Source organism: Salmo trutta, chromosome 29 (assembly GCF_901001165.1).
Source record: "Salmo trutta chromosome 29, fSalTru1.1, whole genome shotgun sequence".
Classification (NCBI taxonomy): domain Eukaryota; kingdom Metazoa; phylum Chordata; class Actinopteri; order Salmoniformes; family Salmonidae; genus Salmo; species Salmo trutta.
This window is the reverse complement of record NC_042985.1, coordinates 411947-429003: the sequence shown is the minus strand read 5'-3', so window position 1 is coordinate 429003 and position 17057 is coordinate 411947. Positions and strand designations below refer to the sequence as shown.

At 43.1% G+C, this 17057-nt stretch overlaps 2 protein-coding genes across 2 annotated transcripts; one reads left to right on the top strand and one right to left on the bottom strand.

Annotated features, from left to right (window-relative positions):
• Positions 1-6361: 6361 nt before the first annotated feature.
• On the top strand, positions 6362-7883 carry LOC115167411 (interleukin-17C-like). The gene is made up of 3 exons (XM_029721817.1): positions 6362-6556; positions 6998-7254; positions 7655-7883. The coding sequence occupies exons 1-3, from the start codon at positions 6548-6550 to the stop codon at positions 7881-7883; spliced, it is 495 nt and encodes a 164-aa protein (XP_029577677.1). The 5' UTR covers positions 6362-6547.
• Positions 7884-10377: 2494 nt separating this feature from the next.
• LOC115166703 (beta-1,3-galactosyltransferase 1-like) lies at positions 10378-14155 on the bottom strand. The gene is made up of 2 exons (XM_029720419.1): positions 13879-14155; positions 10378-11884 (listed from the first exon to the last, which is right to left on the bottom strand). The coding sequence occupies exons 1-2, from the start codon at positions 13911-13913 to the stop codon at positions 10654-10656; spliced, it is 1266 nt and encodes a 421-aa protein (XP_029576279.1). The 5' UTR covers positions 13914-14155; the 3' UTR covers positions 10378-10653.
• Between the last annotated feature and the right edge of the window lie 2902 nt (positions 14156-17057).

Genomic DNA, 17057 nt, shown 5'->3' with positions numbered 1-17057 from the left:
AGCTTTTCAAAACCACAAGTGGCTCCCAGCATTATAAACGGACGTTGCCATTGGCTGCACGGAGTCACATTAACAGAAATCCCATGCATCCTTTTTTACACGTTCAAACACTGGAATGTGAGATGCAATCTACTCCTCCATTAGGATGACAGGTGTAATCTACACCTCCATTAGGATGATAGATGTAATCTACACCTCCGTTAGGATGATAGATGTAATCTACACCTCCGTTAGGATGATGGATGTAATCTACACCTCCGTTAGGATGATAGATGTAATCTACACCTCCGTTAGGATGATAGATGTAATCTACACCTCCGTTAGGATGATAGATGTAATCTACACCTCCATTAGGATGACAGGTGTAATCTACACCTCCATTAGGATGATAGATGTAATCTACACCTCCGTTAGGATGATAGATGTAATCTACACCTCCGTTAGGATGACAGATGTAATCTACACCTCCATTAGGATGATAGATGTAATCTACACCTCCGTTAGGATGATAGATGTAATCTACAGGATGATAGATGTAATCTACACCTCCACTAGGATGATAGATGTAATCTACACCTCCGTTAGGATGATAGATGTAATCTACACCTCCGTTAGGATGATAGAAATCCTCATTCATTTAATAATTAAATCATTCAATTTTAATGATTTAATTTCACCTTCATTATTTCTATATAGCCTACACCAGTGATCACTTTCAGAGTGATCATTCCTAGTACATTATCAGAGCATATTGGCTATGCTTGGCCTAGTACATTATCAGAGCATATTGGCTATGCTTGGCCTGGTACATTATCACAGCATATTGGCTATTTGTATTTATTTTATTTTAACTAGGCAAGTCAGTTAAGAACAAATTCTAATTTTCAATGACGGCCTAGGAACAGTGGGTTAACTGCCATGTTCAGGGGCAGAACGACAGATTTTTACCTTGTCAGCTCGGGGATTCAATCTTGCAAGCTTTCGGTTACTAGTCCAACACTCTAACCACTAGGCTACCTGCCGCCCCTATGCTTGGCCTAGTACATTATCACAGCATATTGGCTATGCTTGGCCTAATACATTATCACAGCATATTGGCTATGCTTGGCCTAATACATTATCACAGCATATTGGCTATGCTTGGCCTAGTACATTATCACAGCATATTGGCTATGCTTGGCCTAGTACATTATCACAGCATATTGGCTATGCTTGGCCTAATACATTATCACAGCATATTGGCTATGCTTGGCCTAATACATTATCACAGCATATTGGCTATGCTTGGCCGAAGCAATATTGTTTTTCTCAGACCATATTATATTTCAAAACTCAAGCGTTGATAAAATAGATCAGTTGTTGTATGACTTGTGAGGCACAGCTGAGCCTACATTTAAATAATGACATGTTTTATTTTACTGTACTGATAGTACCTGCATCTGATGGTCAGTCTCAGCGGATGGAGGGAGAGAGCAGCAGACAGTCTTTTACGGTCCCAGCTCTCTGCTTCCTTTCCTCGGTGCGACTGACCAAAGAGAAGGAACACCGCCTTCCACCTGATGGCAAAACTCGAGCCACACCCCATTATTTCTGCCTCAATGCACAAATTCATGTTGTTGTTTAATGACTAGAGAAAGTGAAATATTCTTTCGATATTAAAAAGTAGACACGATGAGCTGCTAATAACAACAACGCAATCCAATCAATACACGTGGCTACTCATTCTGCTGCAGTGCCGATTGTAGCCAGTAGAAGTCATGAAGAAGCGTGTATTGTCTTGTAAAAGTGTTGAATAAAAACAGTGTTGACAGTTCTGTGAAGAAGAAGAAACAGCAGCTCTTTGCCGTATTCTTGGACAGCCTCTCTCTCTGGTCATGGTTTTAAAAGTTATGAAATCTCATGGCTAATACTAAACCTTGCTTTGGGGTCTTGGAAGCTGTAGGCGCGGTGACTTGAGCTATTCGATTGGCCAGCGCAGTAGGCTCACTTGATATAGTTCTCCTGGTCCGCCGGAGAGGCGGAGTTTGTACCTTCACACAAATGAAATGGTTCGAAATGGGAACACTTTTTCCTACCTAGCGCGCAGGGCCTCGGAATCAAGTGCACCTACCTCCAACAAGGCTTCATAATCAAGTGCACCTACCTCCAACAGGGCTTCTGAATCAAGTGTTGAACTAACTGAACTAATAAATAGGACAGCAAGGCTTTATCTTTGGCTTTTCTACAGAAATGTTTGGTGATCGATTAGGAATGCGTTGAAGACAGACCAGTCAATTACAATGAATCAATCACATTTTTTCAATCAAATTTACATCAGCCAATGTCACAAAGTGATATACAGAAATCCAGCCTAAAACCCCAAACAGCAAGTAATGCAGATGTGGAAGCATGATGGCTAGGACAAACTCTGTAGAAAGGCAGGAATCTAGGAAGAACCCTAGAGAGGAACCAAGCTCTGAGGGGTGGCCAGTCCTCTTCTGGCTGTGCTGGGTGGAGATTATAACAGTGCATGGCCAAGATGTTCAAACGTTCATAGATGACCAGCAGGGTCAAATAATAATAATCACAGTGGTTGTCGAGGGTGCAACAGGTCAGCACCTCAGAAGTAAATGTCAGTTGGCTTTTCATAGCCGATCATTCAGAGTATCTCTACTGCTCCTGATGTCTCTAGAGAGTTGACAACAGCAGGTCTGGGACAGGTAGCACGTCCGGTGAACAGGTCAGGGTTCCATAGCCGCAGGCAGAACAGTTGAAACTGGAGCAGCAGCACGGCCAGGTGGACTGGGAACAGCAAGGAGTCATCAGGTCAGGTAGTCCTGAGGCATGGTCCCAGGGCTCAGGTCCTCCGGGAGGGGAGGGAGAGGGAAAGAGAGAGAATTAGAGGGAGCATACTTAATTTCACGCAAGATACCGGATAAGACAGGAGAAATACTCCAGATATAACAGACTGACACTAGCCCTCCGACACGTAAACTATTGCAGCTGCTGCCCCTTCCGACGATACCCCCATACAGGGCCAACCAGGCTACAGGATATAACCCCACCCACTTTGCCAAAGAACAACCCCCACACCACTAAAGGGATATCTTCAATTTTACTACCCTGAGTCAAGGCTGAGAATAACCCACGAAGATCTCCCGCACGGAACGAACCCAAGGGCGCCAACCCGGACAGGAAGATCATGTCAGTGACTCAACCCACACAAGTGACGCACCCCTCCTAGGGACGGCATGGAAGAGCACCAGTAAGCTAGTGACTCAGCCCCCGTAATAGGGTTAAAGGCAGAGAATCCCCCTGGGGAGAGGGAAACCAGCTAGGCAGAGACAGCAAGGGTGGTTCCTTGCTCCAGTGCCTTTCTGTTCACCTTCACACCCCTGGGCCAGACTACACTCAATCATAGGACCTACTGAAGAGATGAGTCTTCAATAAAGATTTGAGACTGAGTCTGTGTCTCTCACATGGATAGGCAGACCATTCGATAAAAATGGAGCTCTACAGGAGAAAGCCCTGCCTCCAGCTGTTTGCTTAGAAATTCTAGGGACAATAAGGAGGCCTGCGTCTTGTGACCGTAGAGTATGTGTAGGTATGTACGGCAGGACCAAATCAGAATGATAAGTAGGAAGGAGCAAGCTCATGTAATGCTTTGTAGGTTAGCAGTAAAATCTTGAAATCATCCCTAGCCTTAATAACAGGAAGCCAGCGTAGAGAGCTAGTACTGGAGTAATGTGATCACATTGTATTAGTTTATTTAGTGCTTCATCCGGGTAGCCGGAGAGTAAAGCACTGCAGTAGTCTAATCTAGAAGTGACAAAAGCATAGATTAATTTTTCTGCATCATTTTTGGACAGAAAGTTTCAGATTTTTGCAATGTTACGAAGATGGAAAAAAGCTGTCCTTGAAACATTCTTGATATGTTCGTCAAAAGAGAGATCGGGGTCTAGAGTAACGCCGAGGTCCTTCACAGTTTCATTTGAGACGACTGTACAACCATCAAGATTAATTGTCAGATCCAACAGAATATCTCTTTGTTTCTTGGGACCTAGAACTAGCATCTCTGTTTTGTCCAAGTTTAAAAGTAAAACATTTGCAGCCATCCACTTCCTTATGTCTGAAACACAGGCTTCCAGGGAGGACAATTTTGGGGCTTCATCACGTTTCATCTAAGTGTACAGCTGTGTACCGTCCGCAAAACAGTGAAAGTTAACATTATGTTTCCTAATGACATCACCAAGAGGTAAAATGTTTAGTGAAAACAATAGTGGTCCTAAACAGAACCTTGAGGAACACCGAAAGATACAATTGATTTGTCAGAGGACAAACCATCCACAGAGACAAACTGATATCTTTCCAACAAATAAGATCTAAACCAGGCCAGAACTTGTCCGTGTAGACCAATTTAGGTTTCCAATCTCTCCAAAAGTATGTGGTAATCGATGGTGTCAAAAGCAGCACTAAGGTCCAGGAGCACGATGCAGAGCCTTGGTCTGACGCCATTAAAGGGTCGTTTACCACCTTCACGAGTGCAGTCTCAGTGCTATGATGGGGTCTAAAACCAGACTGAAGCATTTCGTATACATTGTTTGTCTTAAGGAAGGAAGTGAATTGCTGCACAACAGCTTTTTCAAAACAATTTGAGAGGAATGGGAGATTCGACATAGGCCGATAGTTTTTTATATTTTCAGGGTCCTTTTTTGGCTTTTTCAAGAGGCTTTATTACTGCCACTTTTAGTGAGTTTGGTACACATCCGACGGATGGAATTGTTTGATAACCACTGGCCGATACTTTCTCAATCTGAACTCCTAATGCGAGTGGGGGCAGGTGTGGCTTCATGACAATGATTGCAAGAGCAGCTGGTCATTGATTTGATGGCTCCAACTCAGTTTCACCGCCAAAACATCCTTTATGTGGGTGTCTGCTATTGCTGGTAAAGGCTGGATCTGATTGAATCTCAACAAGATCTCACAGTCTCACATCAGAATTAGATGTTCATCCATGTTTCTCAATCCTCAAATTTCAAAGTTGTTCCAAACATCACATTTTGAAGTGTTTATGGTTTAGTTCAGGCATTAACTCTGAATTGTTAAGGTTAGGGTTTAGTTTAGGTATTAACTCTGAATTGTTAAGGTTAGGGTTAAGTTTAGGCATTAACTTCAAAATCTTAAGGTTAAGCTTGAACTCCGAATGGTTAAGGTAAGGGTTACGGTGTGGGATATGCTTAAAACAAAAATCTCACAAACAACTTTCTATCCCTGGATTCGAACATGGCACCAGAGGCAGATGTTGTGCTCATCCACCATCCCTGTCCACAACACTCTGGCAAAACCTAAACCTACTTGAAGGTAACGGCGCTCACTGTTGCCCCTAGAGGCCAGTTTCCACGTCATCTCCCGACGTCTTCAGACATGGATGGATGTCGAATACTGACTTGTATCACGGGTGACCTGGAAGTGAATATGGGCCTATATAGATAGGGCCCTTCTCCCACTCCTCCCTCCACTATCTCCAAATATCTCTCCTCTGGGAAATTAGGTTTTGTGAGCTTGTGCTGGAAATGAACAATGGACCAATACCAATCAAATGTTATCACGTCCTGACCAGTAAGGGGTCATTTTGTTATTGTAGTATGGTCAGGACGTGGCAGGGGTGTGTTTGATTTATGTGTCTTGGGTTTTTGTTTAATGTTCTATGTTAGTGTATTTCTATGTTCTCTCTAGGTCTTCTATTTCTATGTTTAGTTATTGGGTTGACCTTCAATTGGAGGCAGCTGTTCCTCGTTGCCTCTAATTGAAGGTCCTATTTAGTAGGGGTGTTTTTTTCCATGGGTTTTGTGGGTAGTTGTTCCATGTATAGTCAGAGTACCTTACAGGACTGGTTTTTGTCATTGTTTTTGTTTAAGTGTTTTGTTTTGGTTTCCTTCTAATAAAAGAAGATGAGTATTCATATACCCGCTGTGTTTTGGTCCACTTTTTACGACGCACCTGACAAATGTAGCATGGTGCATAGGAGAATTACCTCAGGTAAATGCGGCAGAAAAAAATATGTGCTTAGAAAGAAAGAAAGTGATTTATTCATAGTGGAACTGTATGAACAGCAGAATCATGTTGGAGGGAATTATATTTGCAGTAAAAGTAGAATAACTAACTCCCTTTAAAACGGTTTCTAAAGTGCAAAGTGAACGTTTCAAGTTCAATAATACAACCATGGTCATTTTAATAGAAAATATAATTCAGATCTAGCGTACTGAGTTTTGGTGATGAATAACCTAGAATAAATCTCGCATTCCTTTACAGCTTTGAATGACGCTACTGCGTATGCCGACATTCTGTATGTCAGTGATTGGCATGAAGCGGATGAGGAAAAGGAAATCAGTGTAATATACTGCAGCAGAACAGAGTTTAATCGTTTAATTTCCGCCTCGGGTTTCCCCAGGAGAAAGTGGCCTACAACTGTTACTATATAAAGAGTGACAGAGGAAAAGCGACCATGGCACATTGAGGACAGACTCCTGCAGCCACCTGACTTTTCGTTTAAAAAGACAGTTGGAGGATGACACGGGTCAGTCTGCAGAATTAAAGCATTATGCTATTTTGAAATATATAATTTCATTATTATTGTAACGACCCTGGGTTTATAAGCGCGGAAATCGACTCTGCCGCTCGAGCATGCTTTTGCGGCACAGTCGATAGCGCGCCGGACTTCGGGCTTGAAGGTCGAGGGTTCGAGACCTGCTCCCTGCTTGCTGTTTCATTACATTATTTTAAATTATATTAAATTACATTGCATATGAATGGAATATGTTTAGGCCAGGTTATTATAGGCTAATGGTTTCGATGTGCCTGTCAAACGATCAAATCGTTGTTTTTTTGTTTATTTTTTTGATCATCTGAGTTTTAAACTTCTGCTATGCACATTGATTATTATTATTATTTACGATCTACTTTATTCTTTTATATTGTTATCGCATGAAAAACGTTTGTTTTCTTCGCTGTTTTCCAGATGTTAGTTCTTTGCATCTGCGGTTGCCTGAGTTTTGCATGGCCGTCGTCAGCAAAGAGATGTTTCAATCAGAGGCAGGTGGATCGGCGGGCTGCAAGGTTCATAATGAGCATCCACTGCTTTAGGACGGCTGTGTCTGACAGCATCCACCTGCGACGGCACTGGGACAGACAGAGCTTCCCCTGCTTCAAACTCCACACCGCGCCTGTGTCATCCGTGCAACACAACAACCGCTCTCTCTCCCCCTGGCGGTACAGGTAAGGTTCCGCCCTTCAGCGTCTGTAAAAATAGCACAATATGTAATAGCCTAATTTCAACAGCCTGGGCCTGCCACTCTGTTTGGTAACCTGAAGGATGGGACTAGGGAAATAGAACTCTCAAATGAATGGTCAGCTATGGATGGCAGGACTGACGGCCCATGATTGACATGTTTCAAACATTTTTAAGACAAACACAAAGAATGGAGTAAGCCTAGGAAAAGGTCAAATAGTTACTAATCATTTAATTATGGTATTAATGGCATGTATTTTAATTTTGTTGATGCCATTCATCAAATTCAATGCATATATCTAATCAGTGGACATTTCCGATAATATCAGGCTATACTGTGACATCACGTTAGGCTTGATATCATTTCACTACATTGCTCTCTTACAGAATCGATGAGAGAGAGGACAGGATTCCCTCTAAAATCATGGTGGCTGAGTGTCTGTATGAGGGCTGCATCATCAACAAGCACGAGAACATGGAATATAACTCTGTCCCCGTGTTGGCCACTTTCACCGTGCTCCAGAAGACTGTATGCCCTGGCAACCCTCAACACTACCTGGTGACAGTAGACTCTGTTACCATCGCTGTGGCATGCACATGTGTTGTACCCAGATAGATGATTTCATCTCTTGGATTAGGTTAGTGTTACACACATGTCCAAAATGGCGCCCTATTCCCTATGTAGTGCACTATGATCCATGTGTCCAAAATGGCACCCTATTCCCTATGTAGTGCTCTATGATCCATGTGTCCAAAATGGCGCCCTATTCCCTATGTAGTGCACTACGTTTGACCAGAGCCCTATGTGCCTTGGTATCGCTGCACTAGTTTTGGGTCTTTTGTTTTTTTACATGTTAAGACAGTCAGCCTTTAACAAAGAGTCCAAACTGTGCTTCTACACAGAGACACAACCTTGGATTAGATTCATTCTTATAGAGATGATATAGAATAAATAGCCATTTAGTAGTGAGATTTCTCACAAAAATAAGTTGTGTTTGTTTTAAAACTCACCTTAGGCCTTCCTGTTAAGATAAGAACTCTAGGTCTATGGCATTCTCTAAGACATCTGAAAATGGATGTCGACATGGAGCCACGTCGGTCATATTTTCTTCTTGCCTTGACTTGAATATGAATGTGAATTGGACAGATCATTCAAGCACTTGGAGTTGCCATATTTACTTGTTTGGTTTGATTATGGCTGTAAAATGTCTTATGCCAGGGGTTTTCTGGAACCTGGACTTTGGTAAATTGATAAGGTAGAAATCTTAGTCTCTGTAAATTGTAAATTGATGAGGTAGAAATCATACCTGCTGTATGACTACATTGGGTATAACTGGTGGGGTATCCCACTGGTGTGTATATATACGTTCTCTTTGTGTATTAGTCAATTAGCTATTTATCAATGGTCTTGGGGACTTAGGGATTCAACTCCTTGGTTATGCTGTTGTGTCCACTAGGTATCTCAGTAAGACTATAACTTGGCATGATGTTCGCTTTCACTGGTTGATATAATCTACTTCTGTGAACTTCAGTGGTTCAATCTGCAGTCCTCTCCCAGTGTTGTCCATCTTATAAAATCCTATCAAAGTAAACAGTATACTGTGAGCCCTCAAACGATTCTAACCATTGTTTGTATTCATGTTTATATATAAAAATAATAATTCTATATACATCTTTTATACAACGGGTGGGTCTAATCCTGAATGCTGATTGGTTAAAACCACATTCCAGCCGGTGTCTATTCCACAAGTTACCACCGGCTAAATCTATGACGTTAAAATGCCTATTTACTCTGTTCCATCTGACTCTGCAATCCAATGTCTCGTCAGCCCAGCCAGGCAATGTATAAACTTGATCTACACTATAAAAAAACATCTAGACATTATCTCACGTCTTTTAGACTAACATTTAGTTTTCAACATTGGAGATTTGTATAAGCCTTGCTGTCTGTCTCTCTGACATTTGCAACATTGCTTCAATATTCAAATTCTCTCCAGCTGTCCCATAGTAATGAACAGTCGGGACGAGACAGACAGGCAGGCAGCGTTTCTCAGCCAGTCTAAATCATGAATCAGCTGGCATCATTTTTATGGATATAAGAAATGTCAATTGAAAAAAAGTCAAACGAAACAAAGTGCAGCTAGTTTCCAGTATTTCCAGCTTCAGTTTGAAGTGATTGTGTTGTTGGCTAGCTCCTCTGAACAACAGTGTCCTGACGAGTGAGCACATTTTCTATGTGAGGCGAAATTGCGCTTATTAGCTCATTGTTATGGATGTATCAAAATAAATGTCACTAGAAAACAGCTTAAACATATGCAAATGCAGCTACTGTTGTTATTCTGGCTGCACTGTTTGACGTGACTGTAAGTTAGCCGTAGTTGGCTAGCTAGCAAGCAAGGGATAAGAATGTTGCAAGCCAGTATGGCAATGGAACATTTAGAACAAATGACTGGGGTGCGTCCATAGATACAGAACAAGAAGACTGAACAACTGGGTCGCGTCTCTGGCAACCGAACCGATAGAGCGAACGACCAGCCGGCTTGGGTAGCAACCCTAGATTTGTGTCGTGACTATATCTTGTGGAAATAAATTCATCAGAATAATGTTTTTAATGAAAATATGTCAATCATTATTTGAATATGTTGGTAATCCATTGTATAAAAGTGATAATGTCCTCGAAGCCGGTGTTGGCATATTTGCCCACCCTTGACTTTGTCTCGGGCCTAACAACACCTGTGCCAATATATCCTTGGGCATTATCATTTAAATAATCTCTAAACCCAGAACTAAACCAGCGCTGGTCCCCTGGCTAACTTCTCAAGAAACAAATTCATATGCCTTATAAACATAAACCATATAATCTTGTAAACCTTCTACTGACCATACATATGAGCATGGATAGATTGTTGTAACAATAATGAGAACTACTCAAGTTGTAAATGACTCATTATGTACAGTTAAGCCGTGAAAGGAAACATTTTATTCAAATAAAGTAGAAAAATAACACACACACACACACACACAATTGTACCTCTGCACATTTCTTGTGGTCACGTTTCGGTACAATAACTTGTTCTTCAATGTAGATTTTTTTTGGGGGGGGGGGGGGGGGGGGGGGGGGGGGCAGTAACTCCCAGCACCACAAAGGATATAGGACTGGAAGTGTGTCTAATCCAAATTCAGTAACATCATCATCATGATCATTAAACGTTTTAATCAAAGTGGAAATGCATTACAAATTCACCAGATTTACATCGTTGGCAAGAACAAAAAACAAGGAAGTGATTGGTACATCAGTCAGTTTGTTAGTGTATTGGATCAGCATGGAGGACCAGGTTTGTGTAGGTCTTTCCATGTGTTGACCTGGTGAGTGATATTGTATGGGATCAGCAGGTAGGACCAGGTTTGTGTAGGTCTTTCCATGCATTGACCTGGTGAGTGATACTGTATGTGGTGGTGGCTATCAGTCGTGAGTAGGTGCAGCGGTCATAAGCCACAGGGGAAACCTGGAAGAGGTTTCCACTGGGGGGGTTAGTAGGCCGGATGCCCAGGTGTCTCATACACAGTCCCAGATACACATCCTCTATGTAGACGGCTTTAACATGCCTGGACGCCTCCACCAGCTTCCTGGGGAGGTCTAAGGTGAAGACATAGCCCAGGCCCAGAGCGTAAGGTGGATATACCGGTTCAGGAAACACCTCAATTGGAAGGTACCATTTGGAGTTAGGGTCTCTTAGAACGGCGCCCCGTCGGGCCACTAGTCCAGTCATGTAGTTCTGCGTTGGAGCGTGAAGCAGCATGTTGACCAAAGTGTTCACGTTGAGGAACATGTCTGAGTCGATCTTCATGGCGTAGGAGGCGTTGGGGCAGCGAGAGCTCAGCCACTCCATCATCACCATGGTCTTGATGGTCAGGTTTTTGTAGCTGTCTATGAAGTCACTCTGCAGCAGATCCTGGTGCTCTTTGCTCTCCTGCAGCACCTTCTCCTGGAGCTGCTCTGTCTCCTCTCCACTGGGCAGTCCCAGCAGGAAGAACAGACGGACCTCTTTGCCCAGTACCTGCCTCTCACTACCCCAAGTACTGCGGACGGCCCCACGAGCCTCCCTGTTATAGGGCGCCACTGGCACCATCAGAACCAGGAAGGGGTTCTGCTCCCGGCATTTCTCTGGTTCATCCAGGATGAAGATGTACTCTGATGGGTATTCTACATGGTATGGTCCTGGGGACACATACGGAGGAGGAGTGGCCAGATCTGCCTTGACCTCTGTGATCAGATTAGTGATGATGGTCAGTGCAGACGTGATGGAAGTAGTTTCATTATGTGTTGGGTTGAGTTTGATGGCCTGTTGAGTAGAGTTGATAAGTGAAGTCTGATGATCTGTTGAATTGGCAGATGCAGTTTCATGAGCGTCTATGGTAAAATCAGTGGAGTTGAGAGAAACTACTTCGCTACTGGTGTTGACTGAACGACCATGGTATTCTGCCCACCATCTTGGGACACACTCTGCTGACTGGTGGTTGGTGAAGAACAAGATGGCCGCCGCTGTGACGAGCAGGATGAGGAAACGGCAACGAAAACCGGACCAGCAGCATCTCCCACCTTCCGCCATCTCCTGACTGGGAGGAGAGAGACAGAAATGGTTAAGTCGTCCTTGTGCATCCTTGAAAAAATGTATGAAAAATGGGAGTCTCATCATGTTTCTGTGGCATTGCAGTCTTCAAAAATTATATATATTAACACAGAGTTATCGAATAGCTTGGAACGTTCTGATTTGATTTCTAGCCATAGACTCAACAATGGTGCAATTTTAACTCCTGGAATGATACTTAGTTTGATGTTAAAACAAAACAGCAGAACAGACTTCTGAATTGCATGTTATCACATAGATTTGTCTTCTCTCATTGATCGAGACAGGAGAGTGGCATTCAAAGTGATGATTGATTTCTGAGTCAATCAAATGAGGTGCAGCCCTTTGGGGTGGACACCCACCAGTCTCGATCAACGAGAGAAGACACAGATACTCTAATATTTTTTTATTTATTTCACCTTTATTTAACCAGGTAGGCCAGTTGAGAACAAGTTCTCATTTTCAACTGCGACCTGGCCAAGATAAAGCAAAGCAGTGTGACAAAAACAACAACACAGAGTTACACATGGAATAAACAAGCATACAGTCAATAACACTATAGAAAAAGTCTATATACAGTGTGTGCAAATGAGGTAAGATTAGGGAGGTAAGGCAATAAATAGGCCGTAGTGGCGAAGTAATTACAATTTAGGAATTAAACACTGGAGTGATAGATGTGCAGAAGATGAATGTGCAAGGAGAGATACTGGGGTGCAAAAGAGGAAAAAAATAACAATATGGGGATGAGGTAGTTGGATGGGCTATTTACAGATGGGCTATGTACAGGTGCAATGATCTGTGAGCTGCTTTGACAGCTGATGCTTAACGTTAGTAAGGGAGATATGAGTCTCCAGCTTCAGTGATTTTTGCAAGTCGTTCCAGTCATTGGCAGCAGAGAACTGGAAGGAAAGGCGGCCAAATGAGGAATTGGCGGTGACCAGTGAAATATACCTGCTGGAGCACGTGCTACGGTTGGGTGCTGCTATGGTGACCAGTGAGCTGAGATAAGGCGGGGCTTTACCTAGCCAAGACTTGTAGATGACCTGGAGCCAGTGGGTTTGGCGACAAATATGAAGCGAGGGCCAGCCATCGAGAGCATACAGGTCACAGTGGTAGGTAGTATATGGGGCTTTAGTGACAAAACGGATGGCACTGTGATAGACTGCATCCAATTTGCTGAGTAGAGTGTTGGAGGCTATTTTGTAAATGACGTCGCCGAAGTCGAGGATTGGTAGGTTAGTCAGTTTTACGAGGGTATGTTTGGCAGTATGAGTGAAGGATGCTTTGTTGAGAAATAGGAAGCCGATTCTAGATTTAACTTTGGATTGGAGATGATTGATGTGAGTCTGGAAGGAGAGTTTACAGTCTAACCAGACACCTAGGTATTTATAGTTGTCCACATATTCTAAGATGGCGGAGTATACGTTGTTGGATTACTTTATGGTGGAAACATTTATTTTAATAACAGCACATTTTCTAAATTTCAACTAGCCATGGGAGTTAAGAAGACACCGGTGACTTCCGAATGAAGAACAAAGTACTGTATCACCAAGTAAAGGTTAGTGAAGAAAATCCTGATTACGGAGGGGCAACAGCTGGTGCACCGCCTCAGGCACTGGACAACAGCTGGTGCACCGCCTCAGGCACTGGACAACAGCTGGTGCACCGCCTCAGGCACTGGACAACAGCTGGTGCACCGCCTCAGGCACTGGACAACAGCTGGTGCACCGCCTCAGGCACTGGACAACAGCTGGTGCACCGCCTCAGGCACTGGACAACAGCTGGTGCACCGCCTCAGGCACTGGACAACAGCTGGTGCACCACCTCAGACAAGCTTTAGTTCTACCAGAGGTTCCTCTTTACAAGGCTAGTCATCACATAGATTGAACACCTCACTCAGAACTCCACAATTGTATTACTTTGAATTTAAATACATCAAACTATAGAAAAAACAGATGGGATGAAACATGAAAATACATCTACCTTCTTCCTCCTTTCTTAGTGCCATCTTCCACCATGTTGGAGCTCTTTCTAGCTGGGGATGGCTGCCAGGTTTAGGTAATCCCACCTCGGTCAACTCTTGTTTTGTCATACAATAAATACATGTGTCATATGTAGAAAAGCAGGGGGTTAATATGATTTGTATACGATGTGTCAATTTCATGCTGTTAACCTGCCCCTTTATGTGTGTGTCAACCATAGAGATAGATAGAGCACTCTAGTTACCCAAAACGTCAATTTTAGCATGGGCAGCGCCATTGAGGACTTTCACCATTTTGAAGTTGTCAACTAGGTGGAATTTCCTATGGCTTAAGGTAGAATCATATCATTCCATCCACGTCAGCAGGAGGGATCAGCAAATATTCCATAACTGCAGCTGGCAGTAAATCACCAAGCTTGGCTTTATACCTGTTCAAACAACACCCTCCAGGGGGCAGTATGCACCCTTTCAGTTTGTTAACCAACTCATAGAAGTAACAGTAGAGGATAATTGACTACTTCAGTATGGAGATGGCTTCAATGGCACTGCCCATGCTCTCATAGACTCCATAATGGGACAGATGCAAGGTTGCATCCTCTAACTGTCTCTATGGTGTGAGCCCACTCATGTTCAGTTGTTTCTGAGTGGACACACCTGTGTTAGGTCCTTTATAATGAGGGATGTACGTGTCACAGGTGTGACCAATTTGCACGTTTAAAAAATCAAGCCTTTCTATTGGATAATTGTTGAATCATGCGAGTCAAACTTTGTTATATTTAAACCCCTGTGCGTTTGTGTTTCAGGCAGCCGCCCACAGGAAGTCATGCAGTCCATAGGCTTGGGTGGATAGGCTTGGGTGGATAGGCTTGGGTGGATAGGCTTGGGTGGATAGGCTTGGGTGGATAGGCTAGTTTTGGTGAGCGTGGGGCTCGTGGCTTGGGTTGATGGGCTCGTGGCTTGGGTTGATGGGCTCGTGGCTTGGGTTGATGGGCTCGTGGCTCATGGCTTGGGTTGATGGGCTCGTGGCTCATGGCTTGGGTTGATGGGCTCGTGGCTCATGGCTTGGGTTGATGGGCGCGTGGCTCATGGCTTGGGTTGATGGGCGCGTGGCTCATGGCTTGGGTTGATGAGCGCGTGGCTCATGGCTTGGGTTGATGAGCGCGTGGCTTATGAAGCTGAGTGATTAGATGAATGAGAAGCATTAGTATGGACACCTTCCTGCTGGATCTACGTGTACGACATCGTGGTCCAGTTCCCACCAATATCCAGCAACTTCACACAGCCATTAAAGAGGAGGGGAACAACATTCCACAGGCCACAATCAACATCCTGATCAACTTTATGCAAAGAAGAAATGGTGGTCACACCAGATATTGACTGGTTTTCTGATCCATGCCCCACTTTTTTTTAAGGTATCTATGACCAGCAGATGTAAACCTGTATTCTCAGATATGTGAAGGCCATAGATTAGGGCCGAATGCATTTATTTCAATTGGCTGATTTCTTGCCTATGCTGCTCGGTCATCGCACCTCCATATATTTATATGTATATATTCTTATTCCATCCTTTACTTAGATTTGTGTGTATTAGGTAGTTTGTTATGGAATTGTTAGATTACTTGTTAGATATTACTGCACTGTCGGCACTAGAAGCACAAGCATTTCACTACACTCTCATTAACATCTGCTAACCATGTGTATGTGACCAATAACATCTGTTAACCATGTGACCAATAACATCTGCTAACCATGTGTATGTGACCAATAACATCTGCTAACCATGTGTATGTGACCAATAGCATCTGTTAACCATGTGACCAATAACATCTGCTAACCATGTGTATGTGACCAATAACATTTGATTAATTTATTTCAATTGACTGATTTCCTTATGTAATTCTAAATAATCTTTGAAGTTGTTGAACTTTTTTGTTCAGTGTATGTTTAGATACTGTACCAGTCAAAAGGTTTAGAACACCTACTCATTCTAGGGTTTTTATTTTTATTATTTTCAACATTGTAGAATTATAGTGAAGACATCAAAACTATGAAAGAACACATGGAATCCATGTAGTAACCAAAAAAGTGTTAAACATGAGACTCTTCAAAGTAGCCACCCTTTGCCTTGATGACATCTTTACAAACGCTTAGCATTCTCTCAACCAGCTTCATGAGGTAGTGACCTGGAATGTATTTCAATTAACAGGTGTCTTCAGTAGTTGAACATGTTATTACTCCAACCTTGTGAAAGTGACAAACTGACACGTTTTCTTTCGAAACAACTTTATATGGAAGGAGTACCTCTGGTTTGACAGCCTGCACAATCACAGTTCGGTGTGACACGACCATTTGACCCGAAGACGTGTTTCTATGCATGAGCTTAACTAGCCAAAGTCTCCATGACAAGCGGGATTGAGGATTTCTATTGGAGAAGCAGTTTCTGCCTGTCTTCATACTGTACTGTCTATGTTTTATAGAGGAGGAGGAGCCAGTACCCAAATTCCCCCGAAATGTGCCGTTACAGCACCCCAAAGTCAAGCTGTGTCTGTGTGTAAGTGAATTAACTCCTTAGTCATGCTGTTATGTCTCCACTAGGTGTCTCAGTAAGTAGAACTTGACATGATGTTCACACTAGGCTGTCATTGTAATACTGCATTTATTAGCATATCTAAAGCTATTGCAAAGAATGACATGATTACGCTATAGATAAGCTATAAATATATTTCATTGACCTTTAATTATGCGGTTGCCACCAGTTCTAATATGTTTATGAAATGTTTATAGTGTGATGAATGCGTTATGGATAAGTCATAGTGAATGGTTACTTCTGTAAACTTGAGTGGTTCAATCTGCTGTCCTGTTGTAACTTGCTCTCCCAGTGTTGTCCATCTTAAATCCTATCGAGGTAAACTATATACTGTGAGCCCTCCAATGATTCTGTTAACCACTGTATCTGGAGGCGAAACACACACCTGTTTAGGAGAGGTGCTGGCTAGCAGAGTAGAACACCTGGTTAGGGGAGGTGCTGGGTAGCAGAGTAGAACACCTGGTTAGGGGAGGTGCTGGCTAGCAGAGTAGAACACCTGGTTAGGGGAGGTGCTGGCTAGCAGAGTAGAACACCTGGTTAGGGGAGGTGCTGGCTAGCAGAGTAGAACACCTGGTTAGGGGAGGTGCTGGCTAG